Here is a 22,231-nt window from a genome sequence, read left to right as displayed (position 1 = left end):
TTGCTGGTTTCATTTCAGGTGCTTATTTTCTGCCAAGCTTAGCCACTGTATAGGAAAAATAAGCTTAATTCATGTAGAAGGGAAAGAAAAGATAGGCCTGCTTGAAAGTAGACTAGCAGCTGTATTGGAGTGAAGACAACTAGTGAGAGAACCATGTTGAAAAATCTAATGTTAAAAGGTTAGACTGAAGCTGAGAACTGGTATAGGAAAGACCAATATGACAAACTGGAAAATTGAAAAGATTGGGAGAGGTTGGGCAAAGTTGTTGGTTTGTTTGTTTTTTCCTTTGAATTGGAAGAAGCAGCAGCCTAACAGAAGGGATCTGGCCTGAAGCAAAGAGAACATGAGTCAGGCTTGAGGAAAGGGGCTTGCACACCTCAGATCATTCCAAACATTCACTAAAAGGCTCTGGATTTCAGATCCAGAAGAGAATGCAGACTGTTTAGTAGCTTTAGCTGTCATCTATTAAATCACTGTTGATTTCATCCTCCTCATCTTATTCCACACAGAAAAGGGCAACCTTATTAGTGTGCTCAGCTACTTCATGAATTTTGGTCCTAAAAAGGAATCCGAAAATGACAAGAGTAGTTGAGGGTCAAAAGTACCTCTGGATATTTAGTCCAAGCAGGGACGGGCAGAGCAGGTTTTTTAGGGCTGTGTCCAGCTGGGTATCGAATATCAAGGATGAAGACTCTGCAACCTGTCCTGTTCAGGTAGAATTTCCTGCATTTCATTTTGTGCCTGTTGCCTCCTGTCCTGTTGCTGGACAACAGTAAGAGCCTGGCTGTGTCTTCTTTGCTCTCCCTTACCCCAGCAGCAGAAATTTATAAACTTCGATAAGATATCCACACACAAGCCTTTTCGTCTCCAGGGTGGAGTACCAGCTTTCTCAGCCTTTTCTCATGTGAAAGATGCTTTGTCATTCTCTCATCATCTTTATGGAAGTAAATGAAATGTTTCAACTAATATGGGAATTGGAACTCAAAGTGGAGAATGCTCTTTGGGGAAAATAAACCAAAACACAATCTAATAACTTAACTGTAAAAACTGTAAAAAGAACATGAAGATCACAAAATGAAACACTGATAAGTTAGGTAACTCCTGCTTTAAGATTCTGCAATCTTCATTTGCCCCCTGGTGTTAGTGTGCTATGAAGCAATCTTCATGATCATACAGAATATTGAATCTAAAGATGGGATTGGCCTGGTGTGGTGCTGAGCCAGGAAAGATGTTTGTGGGCTCTGCAAGCAAGAAGCCTGATGCTGCTATATGTGGTACAGAAATTGGTAGGAAATTCTGTAAGCAATGCAACAAAAGACTGCAAGTAGAAGAAACCACGTTTCATGGTTACGTCAAATGAGAATTCCTAAGAATTAGATATTATGTTTATTTTTCTGCCTGTATTCCTATATGACACTAAACAAGTTACCAGGCTATTGTTTTTGTAGTATTTGTATTCCTCACTTCAGAGGTGTCTGACTTAAGATCTTCATGTCTGTTTGAAACACTGGCTGTTCAGATTTGCAGTTGAGCTTCTTAGATGTAATTTCAGTTAAATAAAATAAAATGTTAGGTCTGACAGTCTATCTTCTTAAACAGGGTACCTTAAACTGTTGCATACTACTATAGTTTCTACATCTCCGTGTCACATTTAAAATAGGAATAATAGTCACTTATCTTGAAGGGCTGTTGGTTTTTTGTTTGGTCTAAAAAAATAAAAAAACCCTTTGTTTAGTATCTATACTACAGTGATGCATTTCCTCATGGAATTTTCTATGTTACTTATTAACTCTGGTCACAGAGGAAGAGGTGAGTATTGTGCATCTTTTAAAGACCAGATCTGCAATTAACTTTCCTTGTTATCAGCTCAAGCTGAGAAACTGAGTTTCCACGTTGTTGATTCATGGTCTAGTCATCTAGTTCTGTGAACTCCAAAATACTGATTTGTGTCCCGTCTTGTCACCGATTCATTTTTTGCACCTACAGCTATTATAATTAAACACTTGTCTCATTTTTGGAATGTGGTTTCATGAGTAAAACCTTCAATACTCTACCTTCAGTGTATAAAATATTTTGCAATGCTCATGTTTGAACTTCAACATATTTTACAATAAATTTACCTGTGCAGATATATGTTGCAGAAGGAATGACCTAGTTAAATTGTAACACTTACTTTCTTATGCACAAGTGTAAACAGTGCATCTTTAAAAATGTAAAGTGACTTACACCTATGTATTCAGGACTTCTACAGGCCATTGTTCTTCTAATTACAAAAGCAGTTTTCTTAGTACTGCAAGTGGCACACTTTACTGAGTGAGAATGGTTCTGTACTTGATATTCAGATATAGAGATCTGAAAATGTTTCAGCTTTTTCCTTAATCATGGTATCTTGTTAAGTGTTGGGGGAAGTCTCTCCTAATCAGGTAGCAATACTAGCAGTAATGATTGAAACGTTTAGACTCTCGTTATGTTCTTTATCACCACCTCCTGTCATAGAAGTCATGAGAAATGATTGACAGAAATATATCCGAAGTGGTGATCTACTATTTTACCACAGTTTAAATTGAAGCAGAGCAGCAATCCTTGATTTTTAAAAAAAAAAAAAAAAAGCTTAAAATGCATTTGAAGGAAAACTTACATCTGATGTATATGTAAATCTGCTTTTGAAGGTGGTGGTTATAAGTGTGTATCAGAACAAAATGATTAACTATAAACAGAAACAAGAGGTGTTTGAGAAAATGCAATGGCATGAGTGGCATTGTTCATCTTTCCATGAGGGGGCTGATTCACTGGAATATTACTTTTTCACCCAGATTTAAACCATTTATTTCTGTTGGAAGTTATTTAATGGCTCTCAGGTGCAACAGCTCAGTATTTTTTCCAAATTCAATTCACTTGTAATAGCTCTATGTTAATAAATCAGATGAAGTTTATCTAATACTGCTTCTGTGTCTTAATGTAAAATTTGAACCCTATGTTCAAAATTTCTGAAATTAACAAATTAATTATAACAGCATTTATCTAGCTTGAATCTTTAAATATACAGTGCTCCTATGGTTTTTGCAGGGCAAACATGTGGTTTATTACCTATAAAGGAACCTTTTGTCAGCAGCTTTTACACTTTTAAGTGGTTTTAAAAGTAAAAAAATTTGGAATCTCTTTTATAATACTTTTTTTTGAGTATTTTATAATTTGAACTATATAAGGCAAAAATTATAGCATATAAAGTCTCAAATATATACATTTTTAATATTTTATTGAAATAAAGGCAAAAGATAAACTCGAGGGATTATAGTCAACAACAATATATGACTGTGGTTCTACAGTTCTGTGATTCTTGAGCCAGGCAAGTTCGGAACTGACACAGTTTTCCTGTTTCCTTCACCATTAGTCTGGCTCTGATATTTCCACGGTGGTTTCACTCAATGACTTCAGGTTAGTTTTGATGAGATCAGCCAACGAAATGTGTTTGCTGTGTGAGCAACAGTGCTGGCGCCCAGGAAATGTTCCCTCTACTCTCAAGAATGGCAGTCCAGTATTAAAGTTCATTTCCATTGCTTAATCCACTGTAAGGAATATTCTAGGCCTTATTCTTCCTTTTTTGATACTCCTATGGACAGACTTTGCCTATCTGCTCTTCAAATCAGTACCAAAGCCCTAACAACATCTTGGTCTACCTCTTTACAGAAGGTTGGTGTCTACATATGAAACTAACACCAAAATGCTCATACAGATACACGTGGAAGCAGATGCGACACACCTTTCCTGTCCTCAAAACAATGTGAAAGTCCCCCTCTTTTCCAATAAACAATATCTGTTATTTTCAGACATATCAATAAATATATAAACTATATTATTCATCTTCAGACACAAAAATAAGGGATTTCAAGTAGTATCAGATGAAAAGTAGCAGAAAAAGCTCTACTGTTTTGGAGATATGAAATTGGTTAAAAGACCTGTGTGACAAGTAGTTTTAGGAAGCGTGCATGGATGAGGGTAGGTTGTACAGTCAAAAAAAGGATTTCACTGCAGATTTGATAACATCGTGTAGCCAGACAGCCCCCTGTTGGCTGTATTGTTGTGGAGGTTCCAGAAGTGAATTGTGCTTGAATCCAGCAATTCATTGCACTCAAAAAGCTATTTTTTCATTCCCATATCACAAACAGGGGAAAACAAACTGTGTTTGTAAAAATTACCTTTGATTCAAGTTTTATCTCTCTTGTGTAGGAGATAAATGTCAAAGCTTGATTAAATAGAGTTTCTGCATTCAGTTTCTTAATGTCTTTATAGAAGCTTATTTTAAAGAGCTGCAATGAAAATGTAGAACAGTAGTTTGTCCTTGTGATCAAACTTAAGACTAGCATACTGTAATGTCACGTTTGCATTCTGGATAATGCAAAGTATTTAGATAAACTTCTGTCAATAATGCAAGTAATAGATTTTAAAACATAAAAGTTGTAAGCTAGCAGGGAACTAGCCAGACATAGGCTCCAGCCTTATTTAATGAGTGGGACTCTCACGCATGTCTCTGAGAGCTTCTGCTATTTAACAAAGTACAGTTTTACCAAGAAGCTTCTGTATTTTTAATTTATGTTTGCTTTGCTTTAATCTCTTCTTTTGTAAGTGGCTTAAGTTGCTACCAGTGCAGTTGGCTGCTTACTTCCAGTCTGTGTTAAGACACCAAAAACCTTGTTCTTCAAAAGAAATAGGTGTCTAAAGTATTGGAAAATTGAAGGACACTTCTTAGGTGTTTTTACTTTTTTTTTTTTACGTGTTTGTGAAGGGAACCTAAAATCTGTCTTGTGATAGTCCTGTATATCCATGTGGTGATGGAGTGCTGTAGATACTGCATGAATGTATGCAAGCACTTACTTTCTAGAATCTGATAATGCATCTGTGCTTAAAGGGTGGAAATAGGTGACCCAAGGAAACTTTCCAGGAAGAACTCTGCTTCGGAGGCACAGGATCTTCTGCTCTGAGATAAGCAATACAGACGTGATCTCTCTGCACCAGGTATGGCCTAGGTTATCAAAGCTCACGTTCTTTTGAAGAATTAGATTTGTGCCTAAAACTCCACAGCTTCAACAGTAGGAGAGGAATTTATGTGAGAATTAGTCTTCTGCCACAACACAGAACAGAAGAGTAGCAGGATGCTGAGAAAGCCAAAGTGCTTGAGACCTCTTTCTTTCTCCCCTTCCCTTTCTGTACACATTAAAAGATTGATTGTAATCAGATATTTTATAACATTTGGCAAAAACACCAGAGGGTAAGAATACATACTGTGGTTAAAGAGAGAGAATGGGAAAGGCAGGGACAGACCAAAAAGCTGCTTAAAAATAATGACCTACAAAATTCCATCAGAAGAAGTTAAAAAACTGGCTGAAGCAGTGTCAGGGTGAGGGAACTCTCCCAAGAAACAGAAAACCTGAGTCGTATATTCTTCAGAAGCCCAAGGGGATTCAAGTTCACATCTCCTGCTTCTGAAAAAGTGCCCAGTGGAATCTGCCCACAGATGTTCCCCATCTTTCTTGTTAAATCAAGGATATGTGCAAAACAGAATAGAAATCACAGAACGGTTTTGTTCAAAGGTTGTTGGCAGTGATAACTATTACTGTTAGCAGATAAAAGCAAGCTGCAGGTAGGATTTCAAAGGGTAGTGGAATTTGCTTTTATTGGACTAACTGTGCGGTTCCTTGCAAGTTCTTTTCCTAAGATGTTTCCTGAAGTAACAGTAAAATGAGCATAAAATAAATGCAAGTACCTGTTAAAGCTCACTAAAGGAATACCTTATGTTTCCAGTAGATGAACACCAAGATAACTGAATATTTGTGAATTGCATTACAGACCTCTATTATGCCAAAATTCTGGGTTTTATTGCTAAAGAGAGTACCAGTAAAGGTGACTTTAAACTGCTTTATGCACCTATTTTCTCTAAAGCTGCTGAAAAAGGAAAGCAGGGAGGAACTAGCAGAGTTAAAGAAGTTCATGGCTGTTCAACAACCAGCAAAGGGATTCACATCTTCCTTTCTTTACTCTTTTTTCCTTTATTTTTTTTTTTGTTTTGTGTTAGGGTTGAGGAGGGGTGTTTGTTTGTGGTGTTTTTTCTCTGTTTGTGGGGGTTGGTTTATTTTTCAGGAGGGTTTACAATCTCCCTTCCAAGTCAGTGGAATTGATAAGAGCCTGTTCTGAGTGGAAGAAGATTTAAATAACTTACCCACACGAGAAAAATTACACTTTTCCTCATCTGAGGAATGGTTACTCCATTTCCAAATTAGGATTAAACTTTAGGACTTCTTCAAGGCTCTTGCAGTATTTGTAACTTTTATTTTGTTGAAGCAGTTCTAGTAGCTTAGGACATAAAGGTTACTTGCAGAGCCCTGATATTGAGATCCCATTATTTTATGCTTATTCAGACATAAAGTAAGTAGCCTGAGAAAGGCACTATATTATGCTATGAAAGTATCCTCAGGCAGTTACCTCTAAAACTGCACCTTTTTCTCTTTAGTTATGAGCGGTTGTCCAGAGCAGTGGATATTTTTAATGGTAATTGACAAATTCTTAACTGTATCATTATTTTTTCACATTTATTTCAGAGTTCCTTTAAAAATAGCATCTGGTCCTGGTGATTTATAGTGTTTGAGTTTCTCAGGCTGCCAACAGGCTCTTCCTTTGAGACATCTAGGCCTGGTGAAACTACTCTGATTCCCTATAAAGCATGTCCTCAGGATAGGAATTTCTCCGTCACCCTCTATATTAAAGCCAAATAATTTATATGGAGCTTCTTTTCCTTTGCCAATTTCTTTCATCCTCCCCTTGGTACTACATAGACAAAACAAAAAAACCCTCCTGGATTCAAATACATTTTAAGAATACTTGGAATTCTTCTGTGTGTGTGTGTTTGTGCATTTGTACACAGGCACCATGTGCCATTGTTGCCCCGGCATCTGGTATTCTCATAGGGGAGGACGTTGTTCAGCAGCACCTGTGGCAGCAATAACCACGTGTCATTGTGCAAGAGCAGCATTGGTCCTGCCAAACTCTTGTTCTAGCCTGGTGGCTACCGGCAGAGCTTTTCATTAGCCAATGATATACCGGGTAGTCTTTCATTATTCACTAATTTATACTTATATTAACATATAAATAGCTGTTAAAATTAGGTTTAGTTTTAGAAATTGTATTGTTTCTGTTATTTTTCTGTTGGAGAAACAGCTTTAGCCTAGGGAGAGAATTCTGTATTGGTGCATACCCTACAAATGAGCACAACCTCTCTAGCATTCACTTGCTGTGTAATGTAGTGGTGTTTATTAAAGACTACCTGCATAAGATGCATTTTGCTTGGCTTAATGAGCATCACATGAATTTTGTAAGAAGGCTGAGCAAGTAAAACATCTTGCCTCAAGATGTCACAGATGATACAGGCACCTGGCCTCTGGTTCTGCCTGAGCAGAAACATTGAGAAAGACCAGAACTCTTTTGCTGTTCCCACTTCTTGCTCTAGGCTGTCAGCAAGTCTCCTAACATGGCTAGACCTTGATTAGAGAGTGACAAGGAACAGAACATTTGCAAAACAGATCCTGATTTTCTCCTACATAAATTCTTCTGAAGTTAAGCATAGTTCAAACCTGGGAACAGCAGACTGTCCAATGATGCAGAGTTGTAATTACCTTAGATATTTCATGGTGTGTGGTCTGCAGTTCTTGAATCCCTCAGCAGCCTTGATGCTAGAGCAGAAATTATGGGTAACAATGACACCAAAATTAATTTTGATAAGGTCTAATCACCTTTGGATCCTTCAGCTGAAAGAAGACAACAATCCTGCACTTCTCTGCCGAATCAGGCTCAGAATCACCCCTTATACGCCTCCACGGATGTCCAGCCTTCAGTATTGATTCAACCATTCTTTATTCTGCTGCTACTGAGAGATCATTTTCTAAAAATTTCCAACATCCTATGGCACTAGTTCCACAGAAAATATTCCTGTGCTCAGTCAGACCCAGAAGAGGACTGAAAGGTTCTTCTGTAAGGTTCTCTTTAGCTGGACATTGTATGCTAGGTGGAGAAGTCAGGTGTGGTTCACACAGGGCAGCTTATAGAGATGGAACTTCCTGCATTTTTCAGCATCTCTATATTCTCATTAACATTTCTTAAAGGCCAAGGGTCCTTGAGGTACCATCTAGACCCTCATCTTCAGCCTTTGAAGAAAGCCTATTGCTGCTATGTCACCAACTGTCCGAGTAGCATCCGTGTCCGCATTTCGTTCTCTGTTTCTCTCTCTGCAAGGCAGCTTCTGACTCATTACCTGCATCCAATGAGTACAAAGCCTTCAAAGATCCAATTGGCAGGACACTTTTACCAAATACCAAAAGCATTACTAAATGCCATCAGACTAGAACATTGTCTCAGGACAGCCTTCTCTGGAAGGAAAGTTGTCTCCAATTACAGCAAAATTGACACTTGGAGCAAAAAGAAGACAAAGTTTTGTCTCTGCTGCAGAAAGAGTTGTCTTCCCAAAATGAGTGTCCTAGACTACGAAGCTGTACAAGCTAAATAGGGTATTATTAATTCATATTTGTAAGTACTAATTTAAAATGGTAGGAATTGTCACGGATGTCTAGGGAGGAATTTACGTATGATGCAGTAGAGACCATTTATAGCAATAACAACTTTTCCAGAGACAGATATCTTTATAGACAACTTCTTTTTGGATTTTCTGAAGTACGAGCAGCTATTCAATGCTTTGCAATCTGTTCGTATAGACAAGGTTGTGCACGCTATTCTCAGGTCCACAAGAGAGAAAACCCCAGTTCACAAGCACGGGTGTTATGGAGCATAGGGTTTCCAACCATACAGACCTATGTGCCCTTCAGCAAAGCAGCCCAAAACTTAGAAAAAAAAAAAAAAACAAATCCTTGTGTGTAGCAGTTCACCTGCTTCTTTCATCAATGTGGCAGTGTCTGACCATTTAATCTGGATGTTCCATCTTTTCCTTTCAACCACTGAAGTGAGCTTCTAACAGGTCAGTGCCTACCAGCTGCTGCAGAGACAGGCTTGTGTATTTTATTTTACTCACCCATTGACTTTGTTTTGTCACAGGGCATTTTAATCATTAGTAACATCGCTTCTTTTCCTATGGAAAAGAAATTCCACTTTATCTTTTAAGAGAGAGGGGGAAAGGTGGTAATGACTCAATTCCAGTACAGTGTTCACTTTGCCTGTCCCATATCTCAAGAGAGATGAATACACACATCTGAAAGATCAGATACAGAGTCATGTTGTCAGCTAGCAGTCTTTCATCACCAGGTTAAAATGCTCTGCTCAGAGTTTTCAGAATAGTTCTTTCCATGTTGTTATCCACCCAGCCTGAAGGCACTGTGTGGTATTTGCATCAGAAGTCCTCACCTCCAGTAAAGGGTCTGTGGGCTTGTCACCACTTATTTCAGATGAACAGAAATCCACATCTTCATGTCCTGGATGCTTCAGATGTGAACTCCTATGAACTGTCATTAGATCCTCCACTCATGGCTGTATCTTGGCACTGAGAGTAGACAAGAAGTCAGCATAGATGCCTCCAAAGAACATAGGTGATGAAAACCATAGCAGACTGATGTTCCTTTAGTCTTGTACAATTTCATGTGATACTCAGCTTTTCTGTTGAATCTCCAAGCCTGCCTCAGGGGTTCAGTGAGAGCATGTGTTGGGTTTTCAATAACTAAGCACAAGAGACTGCCACAGCACAGCTTGTAGGGGAAGCTATAACCAACAGAGCGGTTGGTTAGTGTATTTTCCAGCCAAGGTTCTGTAGAGAATATCTGAAATGAAAGATGAGTCTAGCAAAAATATGATCTTTTGCCCATCCATTTCCACGTGTATCTAGAGATCTTGGGACTGCTTATGGATCGCACTATGACACTTCAATTGTCAAAGAAAACTCTTATTGAATAACAGCAGAAAACATCATTAGCCCAACCAAAGCTGGGAGAAGAATCTCAGTTACATCAGGTACCACGGAGTTACAGTTCTTCATTTGCATACTCATCATGGGCATATTAACCATTAAGCCATTAGTGTATTCCAGGGATCCACAGATTACTATGCCATCTTCAGAAGACAGTGTTTTGAACAATAATAGGTAGCAAAGGAAAATTGTATGGCCTAAGGATCAATTTGCAAATTTGGAAAACAAAATATAAAACGTTGTGTTCCAGAAGATACATTTCCAGTTTATGGAAAATTAGGAACTTATTAATAACAGGGTTACTGCTCACCATAACGCAACTGGAATTGAAACAAAGGCCACCAACAGTACACATCCAGTAATTATCCCGGAGGCTTATAAGCCCAGCACTGCCAAAGCAGTGCTGATTTTCTGGTTTTCAGAGTTTGTCTGGTTGGCCACCAGAAGCCTAGCTTCTGTTTCCAGATGAGAGGTACCAACGTGTTTAACCCACCTTATGGCCAGATCCTACAGTGTTTCACTTCATAGCACAGGTGCAGAACTGACCTCCGAGAGAGAAATTTCGTTCTTCGGTATGCAAAACATTGGTGTAAGATGTTGTGCAGATACACTTACCCAATACATTGGAAAAAACAAAACAGCCCTGTAGTATCATGAACACAAGTCACTCACTCTGTGTTGTTTTCACGTTCCTTTAGCAGCTATTGCCCACCCATTCATTCACCCCATAAGATATTCTGCTTTTCCTTGTCCAGTGGCGTTGACATTTCTGACAGCTCTGTTAACTGTCCTCCCTTCAATACAATAAATTGTGTCTCTTTGCTCACACAAAGGTGGCAGCTCTTTCCAGCTGAATTTTATCCCTTAACTCCCCCTCTGTAATGGGAAATAAGTGAATTTGCTTTCTCCTGGGGATCTCTGCCTGCCCTTATCATGTAGCCTTTTCCTCTGTTCCACCAGTGACCAGTTCAACCAGCGAACTAGTAAAAAGGTGCAAAGATTAAAGGACAGGAGAATCAGCATGCTTTCTGTTTGTTGTTGAATACAACGTTGTCAATAAAATGGTATGTCAGCAATTATTTTATTACTCAGTTTAGTTATCACTGGGGAACAAAAACCAAAACCGTAGACCAGTCTTTTCAGAAGGCCCTCAATGAAAGCTACAAACTGCGTTTGAAAATCAAAGGAAGTTGAGATCCTGACTCCAAATTACTAGTAAAACCCCAGACTTTATGTTTCCAATCTACTGCCTTTTTTTCCCCCAATGGAGAATCAGGATGGAACAATGTTGCAACTTTTAATTCTTCACAGTTTAGCAAGCACTCAGCTGACTCCTGTAGCAGAAACTTGCTTAGAAAGCAAAGCCCTAAATTCATTCTCTTAAGTAGACTTGTTCACATCACTGTTTCTAACCTTTAGGGCTACATCCATCATCCTTCTGACCAGAAAGAAGTCACCAATTATTGAACCATTGCGTTAGAATGGAAACTGAGCAGAACTGGAGGAAGGATTCTTGGAAAAATTTACACATCAGATCACACTTCAGGGGGTTATTTCAGCAGAAACTACACCGTGGTCTAGAAAACCGACATTCCTTTTTTTTTTTTTTTTTTTTAATAGAAGTCAGATTTATTTGTATTTTATGCGATGACTGGTGATTTACATCCCACCCACCCATTTGAGAATATTCAGGGCTCCAGGCATATCTTCAGCCAGTTCCAGACTATTCAAATTGCTGTTGGTCCATCCATTTACTCATCACAACAAGGCCTTCTGTGACCAATTATGGCCTGACTGCAGCAGGAGAGGCAGCTTCAAAGAATGGGAGTCTTCAGACGCACTAGCAGTACCCTTGGTTCCCAAATTCTTTATTTATGTGGATTACACTGAGTTGACAGATTTAACTGGGCTGATGAAGATACGGTCAAAGAAGCAGAGTCACTCCCTTCCCTTTTATTGTTTTCTGAAGACGTAACAGTCATACACATCTGTCACTGGAGAGAGGAAGTTCTCCATCACTGGACTCGATTTGGGCTTTTATACGCTGTTTCAGTAGCATCTGGGAATAGATCAATATAATATTTGGTAGGGAGTTGTATTTCCTTGTGATGCACTGTAAATCTTTTATTGTAGATACTCCCACTGTTTATTATTGAAAATCAATAAAAATAAACCTTGTAAAGCTAAAACCTGGCAATTGTTCTGCAGAAAACAGAGAGAAGGAGTAAGAGGCAGAGTCTCCCTGCCCCTCTTGGATACCTCCCAGCTTGTTTCCCTATGAATATTCAGTAACACTTTCCAGCAATTTGGGAACAAATTAAGAAAAAAAAAAAATCAAAGTTATGAACGCTTCATTGTGATCTCAAACAGGATTTCTGATCCACTTTGGTGGCTGTTACTGAATTCAGCTGTGAATCAAAACAGAATGTCACCCAGTCTGTGTGTTGGACATACCTTTGGCTTTTCACTTCGAGGGACAGACAAAAACACATCAGCCTTGCTCAGATTATACGAGCTATATTTGAACACTGGAAAAGTGGAAACTAACCAAAATAGGTAAAAAGTGGGAACAGCCCAATGTGGAGAAAAGCTCCTCCGAAGTCAGAAGCAGAAGTTACTACCCCTGTTTGCAAGCCTGTAGAAGCAGGGCAAGATGCAGTTATTCAGCATCATTCTTTTGCCCTATAGCTATTAATTCCTCATATATTTCATCTTAGGGTGGAACCTTCTACTATTTTCATGAGATTCAACTACGCATGGAAGTGAAAACCAGTCTGGAATTATTTAGTAAAGGGAAAAACTTCCCAGTACTAAGACCAGCACTAAGAGATCAGTCTTTTTTTTAGTCTAAGCGTAGTATAAACTGCAATAGCTTTATTTAAACTTCTGTTCTTAATCAGTTATACAGTCTTAGGAGCACCGGTGGTAGAACCTGTAAGAATGCAGTGACTTCACTTCCTAAAATAACAAAAACCCTCCTGAATTGTCATATTGAAATCAATACTTGAAGAACAGGACGGTGTTTCACGTCAGACTCTCTCCTCCCTGGTATCAGCAGATTCCTGAACAATTCAGGTGGTAAATAAATGACATGTCACCAAAAGACATCAGAAGGACGTAAGAGAATTTCCCAGTATGTGAAGAAGCCGACAAAAAGTTACTTAAAAGCACAAAAATATAATCAAATACTATGAAAGGAAATCAACACGGTGCAAGAACGGTGGGACAAAAAAAGTGTGGTGTCTTTGTCCTGTCGGGATATCCAACAGGCACCAGAGGAGTGTTTTGATAAAGCCCTTGACAGTCTTAAATATAGAAATACAGGGTGAAATCCAACTATGAAAGAGGGAAAAGTGACTAAAATAAGAAAGAAAATGTAAGACAAATGAGGTGGTATCTTGCTGAATCATCTCTTAAGAAAGAAAATGTAAGACAAATGAGGTGGTATCTTGCTGAATCATCTCTTTAAACTATCTACTTCTGCCATGTAAACTTCAGTCTGTGTAGGACGGAATGATGGTGTTCTTACCTTTTAGCTTCCTTCCCCTCCAGTGAATTTACTGTTCTGGTGGTCCTCTTGTGTGTCAGAGCAGAAGAGAGCTCACTGAGGGCTGTAAGTGAGTACTACAGCCATCAACTCCAAGCATCTCAAGCAGCAGAACAGTTTGCACATTTTTACTGAATCCAAGGCAGAGTAAAAAGGCAAATACAGCAGTAACTTTACTGAAATCAGCAAATTTTGCACCTTCCCAGGAAAAAGGAATTCTCTTGAGAAATTTGGCAACGACTTGAAAAAGTAGATCATGTCAGGGATCACAAATTCCAACCTCATTGGAAAAAATGTCTAAATGTTTCAAAATCCTGTTCCTATTTAATCAAAAATAGAGCTAGATATGAGTGAGCAAAGCTCCTGGTTCTGTTGAATGTAAAAGCATGACCAAGTCACGTACAACATACATCTGGTCCAGCAGAGATTGTGTTATGAGATACTAGAGGGAGATACCAGAGTGAGATACCTGCCAAGATTTGGGTGAAAGTACTCAGTTTAATGCATCATCTGGTTTTGACCAGGTGGCTTTTAAAATGACTCAGACTCATAGTTAGTCTGGGCTCCCATCAACCACATTCACTTCTATGTGTACAGCTGTTCTCTTAGAATGAATCATAGAATGTCCTGAGACTCACAAGGATCATTGAATCCAACTCCTGTCCCTGCCACAGGACAACCCCACAGTTCACACCGTGTGTCTGAGGGTGTTGTCCAGTCTCTTCTTGAACACTGTCAGGCTTGGGGCCGTGACACCTCCCTGGGGAGCCTGTTCCAGTGCTCCACCACCCTCTGGGGGAAGAACCTTTTCCTCATGTCCAACCTGAACCTCCCCTGGCACATCTTCCTGCCATTCCCTCAGGTTCTGTCATTGGTCACTAAAGAGAAGAGATCAGCACCTGCCCCTCCTCCTCCCCTTGTGAGGAAGCTGTAGCCACCATGAGGTCTCCCCTCAGTCTCCTCCAGGCTGAACAAACCAAGTGACTTTAGCTGCTCCTCATATGGCTTCCCCTCCAAACCCTTCACCAACTTCATAGCCCTCTTCTGGACACTCTAGCAGCTTAATATCTTTTTTATCCCAGTGGCACCCAGAACTGCACACAGTGCTCCAGGTGAGGCCACGCCAGTGCAGAGCAGAGCGGGAAATGCACCAGCGTCACCCACTCTGCTGCTGACACACCACAGGCTGCTCCCTGCTGCATCCCTGCTGGTTCAGGACCTCAGAAGGGCAGGTGCAGAAAAAATATTGGCCACTACTTCCAAATAACTGCCTCGGTGCCTGCACGATACGCATGCTGCACATGCTCCAAAGAGGGCACCGAAAAATCACAATCCTGGTTCAGCAACACTTTATTGTAGCATAAATAATCTTGCAAGGTGGAGGGCAGAAGCCACCCAGGGCAGCTGAAGACCGTTCTAGTAAATTGATGCTATTTTTATATGCATTTGTCTGCAAACGGACACGCTTTCACCCCTTCCTCTGTAATTACTGACATATAATAGTAGCTTGAAGATACACCTGGAGCTCTACCATCACTGCTTCCACTTTTTGTACAACAAAATCCAGCAAGGTGCTTTTCTTTGACAAACCAGCTTAATATCAAATTATCTTAAATTAAAAGCCATGGTTATCCTACCAGTCTCAGTCAGACACTTTCACCAAATTTCTATCAAGTTATTGACACACATACACATGCTCTCAAACTTATTTAAGCAACTATCAGTTAAAAAATAAAAACACACCCAAAAGCATTGTATAAGAGCCTCATCACATTTCCTGCAGGTGCACAAATGACGAAAGGTGGCACTTCTCAGTTCAGTGCTAAGTGAGTGCAAACACCAGAACATTGGGAATCCAAACTGGCTGATGCTTGTGTGCTTCGCTTCAAAAAGCTGCGTAGCCTCACAGTACGTTGTCACACAAGGTCCAGGTAAGCACGTATGGTTCTCTACAGGACAGGAACTTGCACTGGTATATTTTCCCAGAGCCAAAATATTACATTCATAGACCGAGGTTTGTGCTGAATAAAAATTAACCCACAAGGGGAACCAGAAAGTGTTCAGTACTAGCCCATCATAAATAGTTACTGAAATGGTTGTACCAAACATTCATTTTGCTAAAGCCATGGAGCATGAGTGATGGCATAGGGTAAAACTCCAGGGATTTTTAAAAATTGAAATATTTAATATTTTCTTTCACTTTATCTAAAAAAAAAATTAAAAATTCAAACTTCAATTTTCACAGGGGCTGCTACAGCAAGGAAAATAAATTCACTACTTCTGCGGTAGGTGGAGTAGCCTAATTTTGTTACTACAAGGCGTTCTGAAACTACTCTTAGTTTACACTGCTGCTGTCAGCGATTGTTTAAGGTGGGATGTTTAAATACAGCCTCAAGTCCTTTCTTTTTCCTTTCCCTGCAAAAAGTTGTCACCTTTGTGTTTCTTGCTATAATTGGTTAAGTCCCTTCACCAATAACATTCACAGTCACTGACTCACTCAATACTCCTCATCATTATTGGTTCTAGTTCTATCCCAATTTGAGGAATGGGAACTTTTCTGCAAAGTCAGTACAGGGACCTCAAAATGAACTTAGAAAACAAGGAGCGTTGTCTTTGTGGTGCAACAACCTGTTTGGACAGCCGTCCCACACAGCTTGTCTGCTGTGTCACCCCAACGCTGCCATCAGCAGTCTGACCTCAAAGTCCACCATGATTGTGGCATGGAGGGTGTTGGTCTGTTCTTCCAAATAGCAAGCAATAGGATGAGAGGAAATGGCCTCAAGTTGCACCAGGGGAGGTTTAGATTGTTTACTAGGAAAAACTTCTTCAAGGAAAGGGTTGTCAGGCATTGGAACAGGCTGCCCAGGGAAGTGGTGGAGTCACCATCCCTGGAGGTGTTTAAAAGATGCGTAGATGAGGTTCTCAGAGACATAGTTTCGTGGTGTACTTGACAGTGCTAGATTAATGGTTGGACTTGATCTTAAAGGTTTTTTCCAACCAAAAGGATTCTACAATGGGCCTTCTGTGACACACCTTCACAGAATCACGGAGCAGCCCAGGCTGGAAGTAACCTCAAAATATCATCTGGTCCAACCTTTTGTGGAAAAGGGAGCCCAGGTGAGATTATCTAGTACTCTGTCCAGTCGTGTCTTGAAAACCTCCAGCAATGGGGACTCCACCACATCCCACGTTGTTCCAGTGAAGTGGTTCTGTGAAAAATGCTTTGTATCAAGACAAATATTAACATCTTGACACTATTGACAAAAAAAATCCTATTTGAAGTGAAAGCATCCACACTTACATTCCTCAACATTTATTACATAACCTGTAAGCAGGTTAGTGGATGTAGTCCCATAATCGCATTATTCTCAACCCAGAAAGCTCTAGAACAAACAAGGAGGACCTCATTGTTGCCACTGAACTTCTGAACTTGTGTCAAGCTAAAATGCACCACAGTGGTAGCAAGAGATGTCTGATAGTGGCACCAGCACTCTGGGAAGATCCGTTTTGTTGAAACTCCCAAGGGCAAGAAGCAGACCCACCACAAGAAGATTCCCACCACTCATCCCCATTTTTAGATGCTGCAAGTAAAGTAAGATTTCACCTTTTAAAGCTAATGAAAAGCCAGATCTAATCAGCCAGGAAAGCCCAAATGAGTTCTACTTGGCTGTTTGTAACTTTGGAAAGATGCATCAACAACAAAAGTCAGATTCAAGTAACAAATCTTTGAAGTTATTGCTATCTTCTTTCCTTGCCTTGAAGGGAAGACAAAAGATTGTTAATTTATAAGGCCTTGTTAACTTACCTCTCCTGGTACCTTAGGTAATTTTGGGATCTTTATAAAGCATTGTACAGGATTAACATTCCCAAGACTTTTAAAGCCACTTCTGCCAAGCCTTCCCCCTAAATATGTTTTGCATTTAACAAGTGTTAAGAAATCCTTTGTACTATTTTATTTAAAACTGTGCTAATTCTTCCATCCGAAGGATCATCACATTCTCATTCTTTTTATAGTTAAAGCTCTAAAAATTAACTGATACTTTGTTCACAAAGACCTTTGTCATTGAATTCTCAGCACTGAAGAGCAGCTTTAATGCCTTTGGCGAGGACAGAGGGGTATTCTGCAAGAGACAGTAACACCGTTATGTCACAAACACTGGTGGTGGCTTCACAAAGCCACTTTCTCATGTCTGGAGCCACACAGCGATCCGACGTGGGATGTTTGCACTACACCCCTTTCAGCTGACGGCATCAGTGTGTGTGTATCTTTTGAAAGGAGAAGCAATATCCAATCGTTGAGGTCTGCATTCCTCCTCCAGTCACTTCTCCAAACCACTGGGACGACAGTTGTGTCAAGTTTTTATTTCTTCATGTATTATCATGTATTTAAAATCTACTTACAGACTAGCATAGAACATAAAAATTATTTTCTAGAAGGAATGGCTGATTTTTGCGAGTACTGAGGAAAATTTTAGCCCCAAAGAAAAACAAAAACCCTTGAAAATGCTGGAATCTGGTCCACAAAACCAGGATTGAATCTCTGACTAAATAAAAGTTGAAGAGGGTGGAGCGGTAAAAGGCAAGAAAGCTGGGTTTTTTTTTTCCAATAGTTGAAAACAAAAAGTGTTTGTTTGTTACTTCCCTCAATAGTTGCAGTTTCAAACAACCCAGCAAAAACGGCCACTAGCACTGCCAAAGCTCTCTTCCACCTTTGAAAGACGAAAGCAAAAAGTTTTATTTCCCTTTCTGCACTTGGCTTTTCTTTGCCTGTGCAACCCTGGGGCTCCCCGGGGTTTGGTTCACCGTCACTGTAAGGCACGCTGGCCTCTTCATCCTTTCCAAACTGTAGCATTCGACTTTATCTTCACTGGAGACCGTCCTGGTACTTACGAGGTGAAATCCATTTTTGAATAAAGTGTCAAGCAGCAAGCCCAGCACATTAGTACCATTAATCAGCTTTCTGTCATCAGGCTTTATGGAAACATACCTGAAATAAGAAAAAAGCAGTTACAACACGCTTTAATTATTTCTTAAAGAATGGAATCAGATTATTTTTTTTTAAACAAACCAGGTCCTTGGATGATGCAAGTCAGCACAATTGCACAGGTTTACAGCAAACAAGGTTCTGGGTTTTTTTTTCCTCCTTTAAGGACACTTTAACTCTTTCACTTGTTATAAGAACGGTAATTCCCAGGTTGTCCATTTATGCATTAGAGGAAACACCTCTCTCGCATCTCAATAAAACTTGCTTAAGAAATAGCTGTGATAAACTCCACCTTGTTTCATTGCACGGAGGTGAATGGGATCTCTCCATAGTGCTGCATGTTTTTCAAGAAAGCATAAATGATGGGAGGGACAGAGAAGCCACGTTCAGCCCAACAGCGTCACCTGTCATGACACGGGATCTCTCGCTACAAACAGTGACATTTATTGCAAAGTTACCTTGTACAGCAGGTCTTGTGGTAACAAGTATGAAAATCATTTTCACATTGCCTAGAGTGATTTTACTTGATATAAAGTACAGTTTAAGAACCTATCCAGACATTTGGAGGAACAGAAGTCAGGTAAAAATACCATTCCAAAATACATAAGCTGACAGGGGTGAAACTGTTCCAGAGTTCACAGAAAGTACACCAAACGTTCAAGGAAAGCACAAAAAAGGCGAAAGAGTCCATGTCACCACAAAGTCAAGAGAAATTCAGCAGGCAACATAATCAAACTCAGCTTGTTCCATTAATCAAGACAAGCTTTTCTATTGATCTGCAAAGGAAAATTTTTATGAAGTCTGAAGCAAGAAAGGAAAGAATCAGAAATATTTTCCTCACTGTGGAAGATGCAGAAAGTAACCTACTCAACCAATTGTTAGTCCATTAAAATGACTAACACATTATAAAATTAAGGTTTGGCACATAAATGTATGTTACTTTGCAAATGCAAAGTAGCTTTTCTTCTACTTGCTTAACTAAAGAAAGATAGAAGATAATCTTTATTGATTTTTTTTTTTTTTTAATAATCAAAGGACTGGTGTGCTGATTCATATATTCAGAGAAAATAACTCTTTTGGAAAAATTTCAATGAAATTTCCATAAAATCTCAGTTGTCCTAACAGCCACAGAGGACAAATTAGGTTACATTTTCTTAAACTGTAAGAACAGGTCTCCATACAATAAGGATATCCAGTAAGAGCTTGTTTTAAAAACGTAAGTTATCATTAGAATACGATACTGCTATCACAAAAATCACTGATATACAGTAATCGCAATAAAAACAGAACCTGGCTCTGAATTCAAAGAAAACCCACTGTGTAGCATATAGTTAATAATCTACTCCTTCTCCCTCCCCCCTACTAAAAGGCTCTACAAAAGCTTTCCAGTCCCTGAATTGACATCTTAGTTTTACTGGTGTTTTCAACCCTGGTGAGCCATTCTCTTTGTCCTCTTTTCCATATGAAAGACCATGAGCTAGTGGAGATTGTAGGCTTCTCCAGTCATTCAGTCCTTAGTTACTTCCTTTGCTTAATTTTAGTCTGTGTTTTTCAAGTCTTCTGAAGGTCGTTGATACTCTGAAATTCTAAAGCCTGGGAGAGCAAGTGAGGAGGAAAAGGCAGAGAAACACCCAACAGGACTCAAAAATTAGCATCGAGAACAGTATTTTAGAAAGCTGAAGAACAGGCAAATCAGTGTAACAGAAGTTAAACTGGGTATTCCAGAACTAGAAAAAATATGACATTAAACTAACAGAAAGAAGGAAACATCTCTCTTTTCTCTCAGCTGTCCCATAGTTTCTTTAGGACAAGCTTTGCTAGCATGTACTCCATGAACTGGAAGTCATGAAGACATTTCCATAATGAGAAGTCACACTCAAGGAGGGTACCTGGCCACAAACTGGTCACCAGCAGAGCAGTCAGTACCACACTGAAAAAACATGTCGTGATGAGAAGGTCTTTCCAAAGGAAGCGGAACAAGTGGTTTCTGAGAAGAAAAAGGGCTGTTCCAGCTCTGTCCTGACTGCTGCCCTGTAAACACAGTGATCTGGTCAGCTAGCGTCTCAACAGTGGTGCTGCAAGAGCCGAAGATCCGGAAAAAGGCCTGCATCTCTTGGAGAGAAAAACGCACTTCCAAGATCTCCGGCCTCGGCCTCAGCAAGTGTTCCTGGCTCAGGACGTCAGCCAGAAGGTAGAGCCCATAGAATTCAGCTTCTCTCTGCAGCCTCTGGTAGTCTGAGAAATTAGTAGGTAAGGAGACCTGGAGAGTCCTCAAGAAGTCCATGATGTAACTAAACAAAGTTCCATCTCTGTCCACAAAAAACTCTCCATTCACCAGTTTGAATTCCTGGTCATCATGATCCAACATCCGTGCCAGCCTGGACTCTGGGAACTGCTGCAAGGTGGAAGCCCGGGTTACAAATCTCACACCTCCCACGCTCAGAACGACCACCTCTCGATTACTCATCGTTATCTTGGCCACTCAAGAATTTTAACTCTCTGATCTACATGTTTGTGACTTGATCTCTCCTGATCAGCAAGGCACCTGCAGCTGCAAGAACCATTGCTAAAAGCATAGCAAGTGTTTGGAGTGAGGTGTGGAGCAGCAACAGGACTCCCAGGCAACAAAGATGTAAATATCATGTACAATAGTTTTGTTTGCAGGGTCTGGTTGCTTAGAAACTTTGATTCTTGGAATTTAATGTTTTATTTTCCAAACAAAGAGCTTGCAAGGACTACTGCAAGACACTGAATTGACCATCACAACTTACTAAGCCTTAAGAGAGGCCAAGGAACATCCTCAAAGTATGGCACCCATTACATTTCTTTCCCAGAAATGTCAACTAAATGTTTTCATTCAATATATTGCTGTTCATAGGGCCACTGCAAACAGAGGTCAGATGTGCTTCAAGCAATATATTTCAGTATCATATGCTCTTAAAGAAGGGCACTTGAGAGAACTCAAGCTTACAGTTCACTTTAAATCACCATTATCCTATCGCTAAGTCAGAAAATTCAATTCACTCCTCAAACAAGGTACATGAAAATACAGTAACAGTAGAAGAGCCTATATATATCCCAATCCTATAGAGCATTTCCAAACACCAACAGCGCCCATACTCCTGTCACATTACACACTCTGTTCCAAGGAATCACCACATCTTTCTCCCCAGCTCTTGGAATTGCAATCTGAAGAGACAGAGCAAAAGGAGAGAACCTGGTCCACTTGCCAGCTTTGCAGGGTTGGAGCATCAGCTGCCATCCCGGGGCTGACCCCCACCTGCCTTTCACCCCGCTCAACTGGTGACATTAAGGCCCCTTTTTAAGAACTTGTGGCTTCAGAGAAACATGGATCTAACAAGACAGCTCAAATACTCCAACAATTTGATGCTGGAAAAGTAAACTGCAAAGTAGGTACTAACTTGCAGCTTGTTCTTCTCTGACCAACCTCAACTGATTTTTCTTTACCCCTAGAATTTATGCTTGCCCTGAAGTTGTATTTTTGTATAGAACATGTAAACAATAACCAGTACCTACAGTAATCTGGATGCACAGGATAATTGTGACAATTGGTTATACAAAAAAATACATATATCTATTTCAAGTGAGGAGTAACCACCTCAGATAGAAAGCAGTTCCAGAACACACACGATGCGCTCTGTATTTTGCAGTGGAAGGGCAGTGCTAACCAAGCCTCTCTGTACAGCACTCTTCTCAATCACAACTGTTCTTCCTGTTTACAAAC

The 22,231-nt window shown here is 39.8% G+C and overlaps 1 protein-coding gene and 1 long non-coding RNA gene across 5 annotated transcripts in view; one reads left to right on the top strand and one right to left on the bottom strand.

Annotated features, from left to right (window-relative positions):
* The window catches only part of LOC309444607, a 93,759-nt gene extending 76,192 nt beyond the window's left edge, over positions 1-17,567 (top strand). For all 4 annotated transcript variants that reach the window (XR_014185104.1, XR_014185105.1, XR_014185106.1 and 1 more), the window contains 2 exons: positions 4,907-5,013; positions 11,375-17,567. This is a non-coding gene — a long non-coding RNA (uncharacterized lncRNA). The remainder of the gene's footprint in view (positions 1-4,906; positions 5,014-11,374) is intronic.
* Positions 17,568-18,062: 495 nt separating this feature from the next.
* KCNRG (potassium channel regulator) lies at positions 18,063-20,953 on the bottom strand (the record flags this gene model as incomplete). The annotated part of the gene is made up of 2 exons (XM_082062556.1): positions 18,063-18,489; positions 20,376-20,953. 2 exons carry the CDS (start codon positions 20,951-20,953, stop codon positions 18,237-18,239), a joined length of 831 nt encoding a protein of 276 aa, XP_081918682.1. The 3' UTR covers positions 18,063-18,236.
* Between the last annotated feature and the right edge of the window lie 1,278 nt (positions 20,954-22,231).

The sequence above is a fragment of the Streptopelia decaocto genome (genome assembly GCF_964273445.1).
Source record: "Streptopelia decaocto genome assembly, chromosome: 1".
In the NCBI taxonomy this organism is placed as follows: domain Eukaryota; kingdom Metazoa; phylum Chordata; class Aves; order Columbiformes; family Columbidae; genus Streptopelia; species Streptopelia decaocto.
Note: the sequence above shows the minus strand (reverse complement) of the source record. Positions and strands in the feature narration are given on the sequence as shown.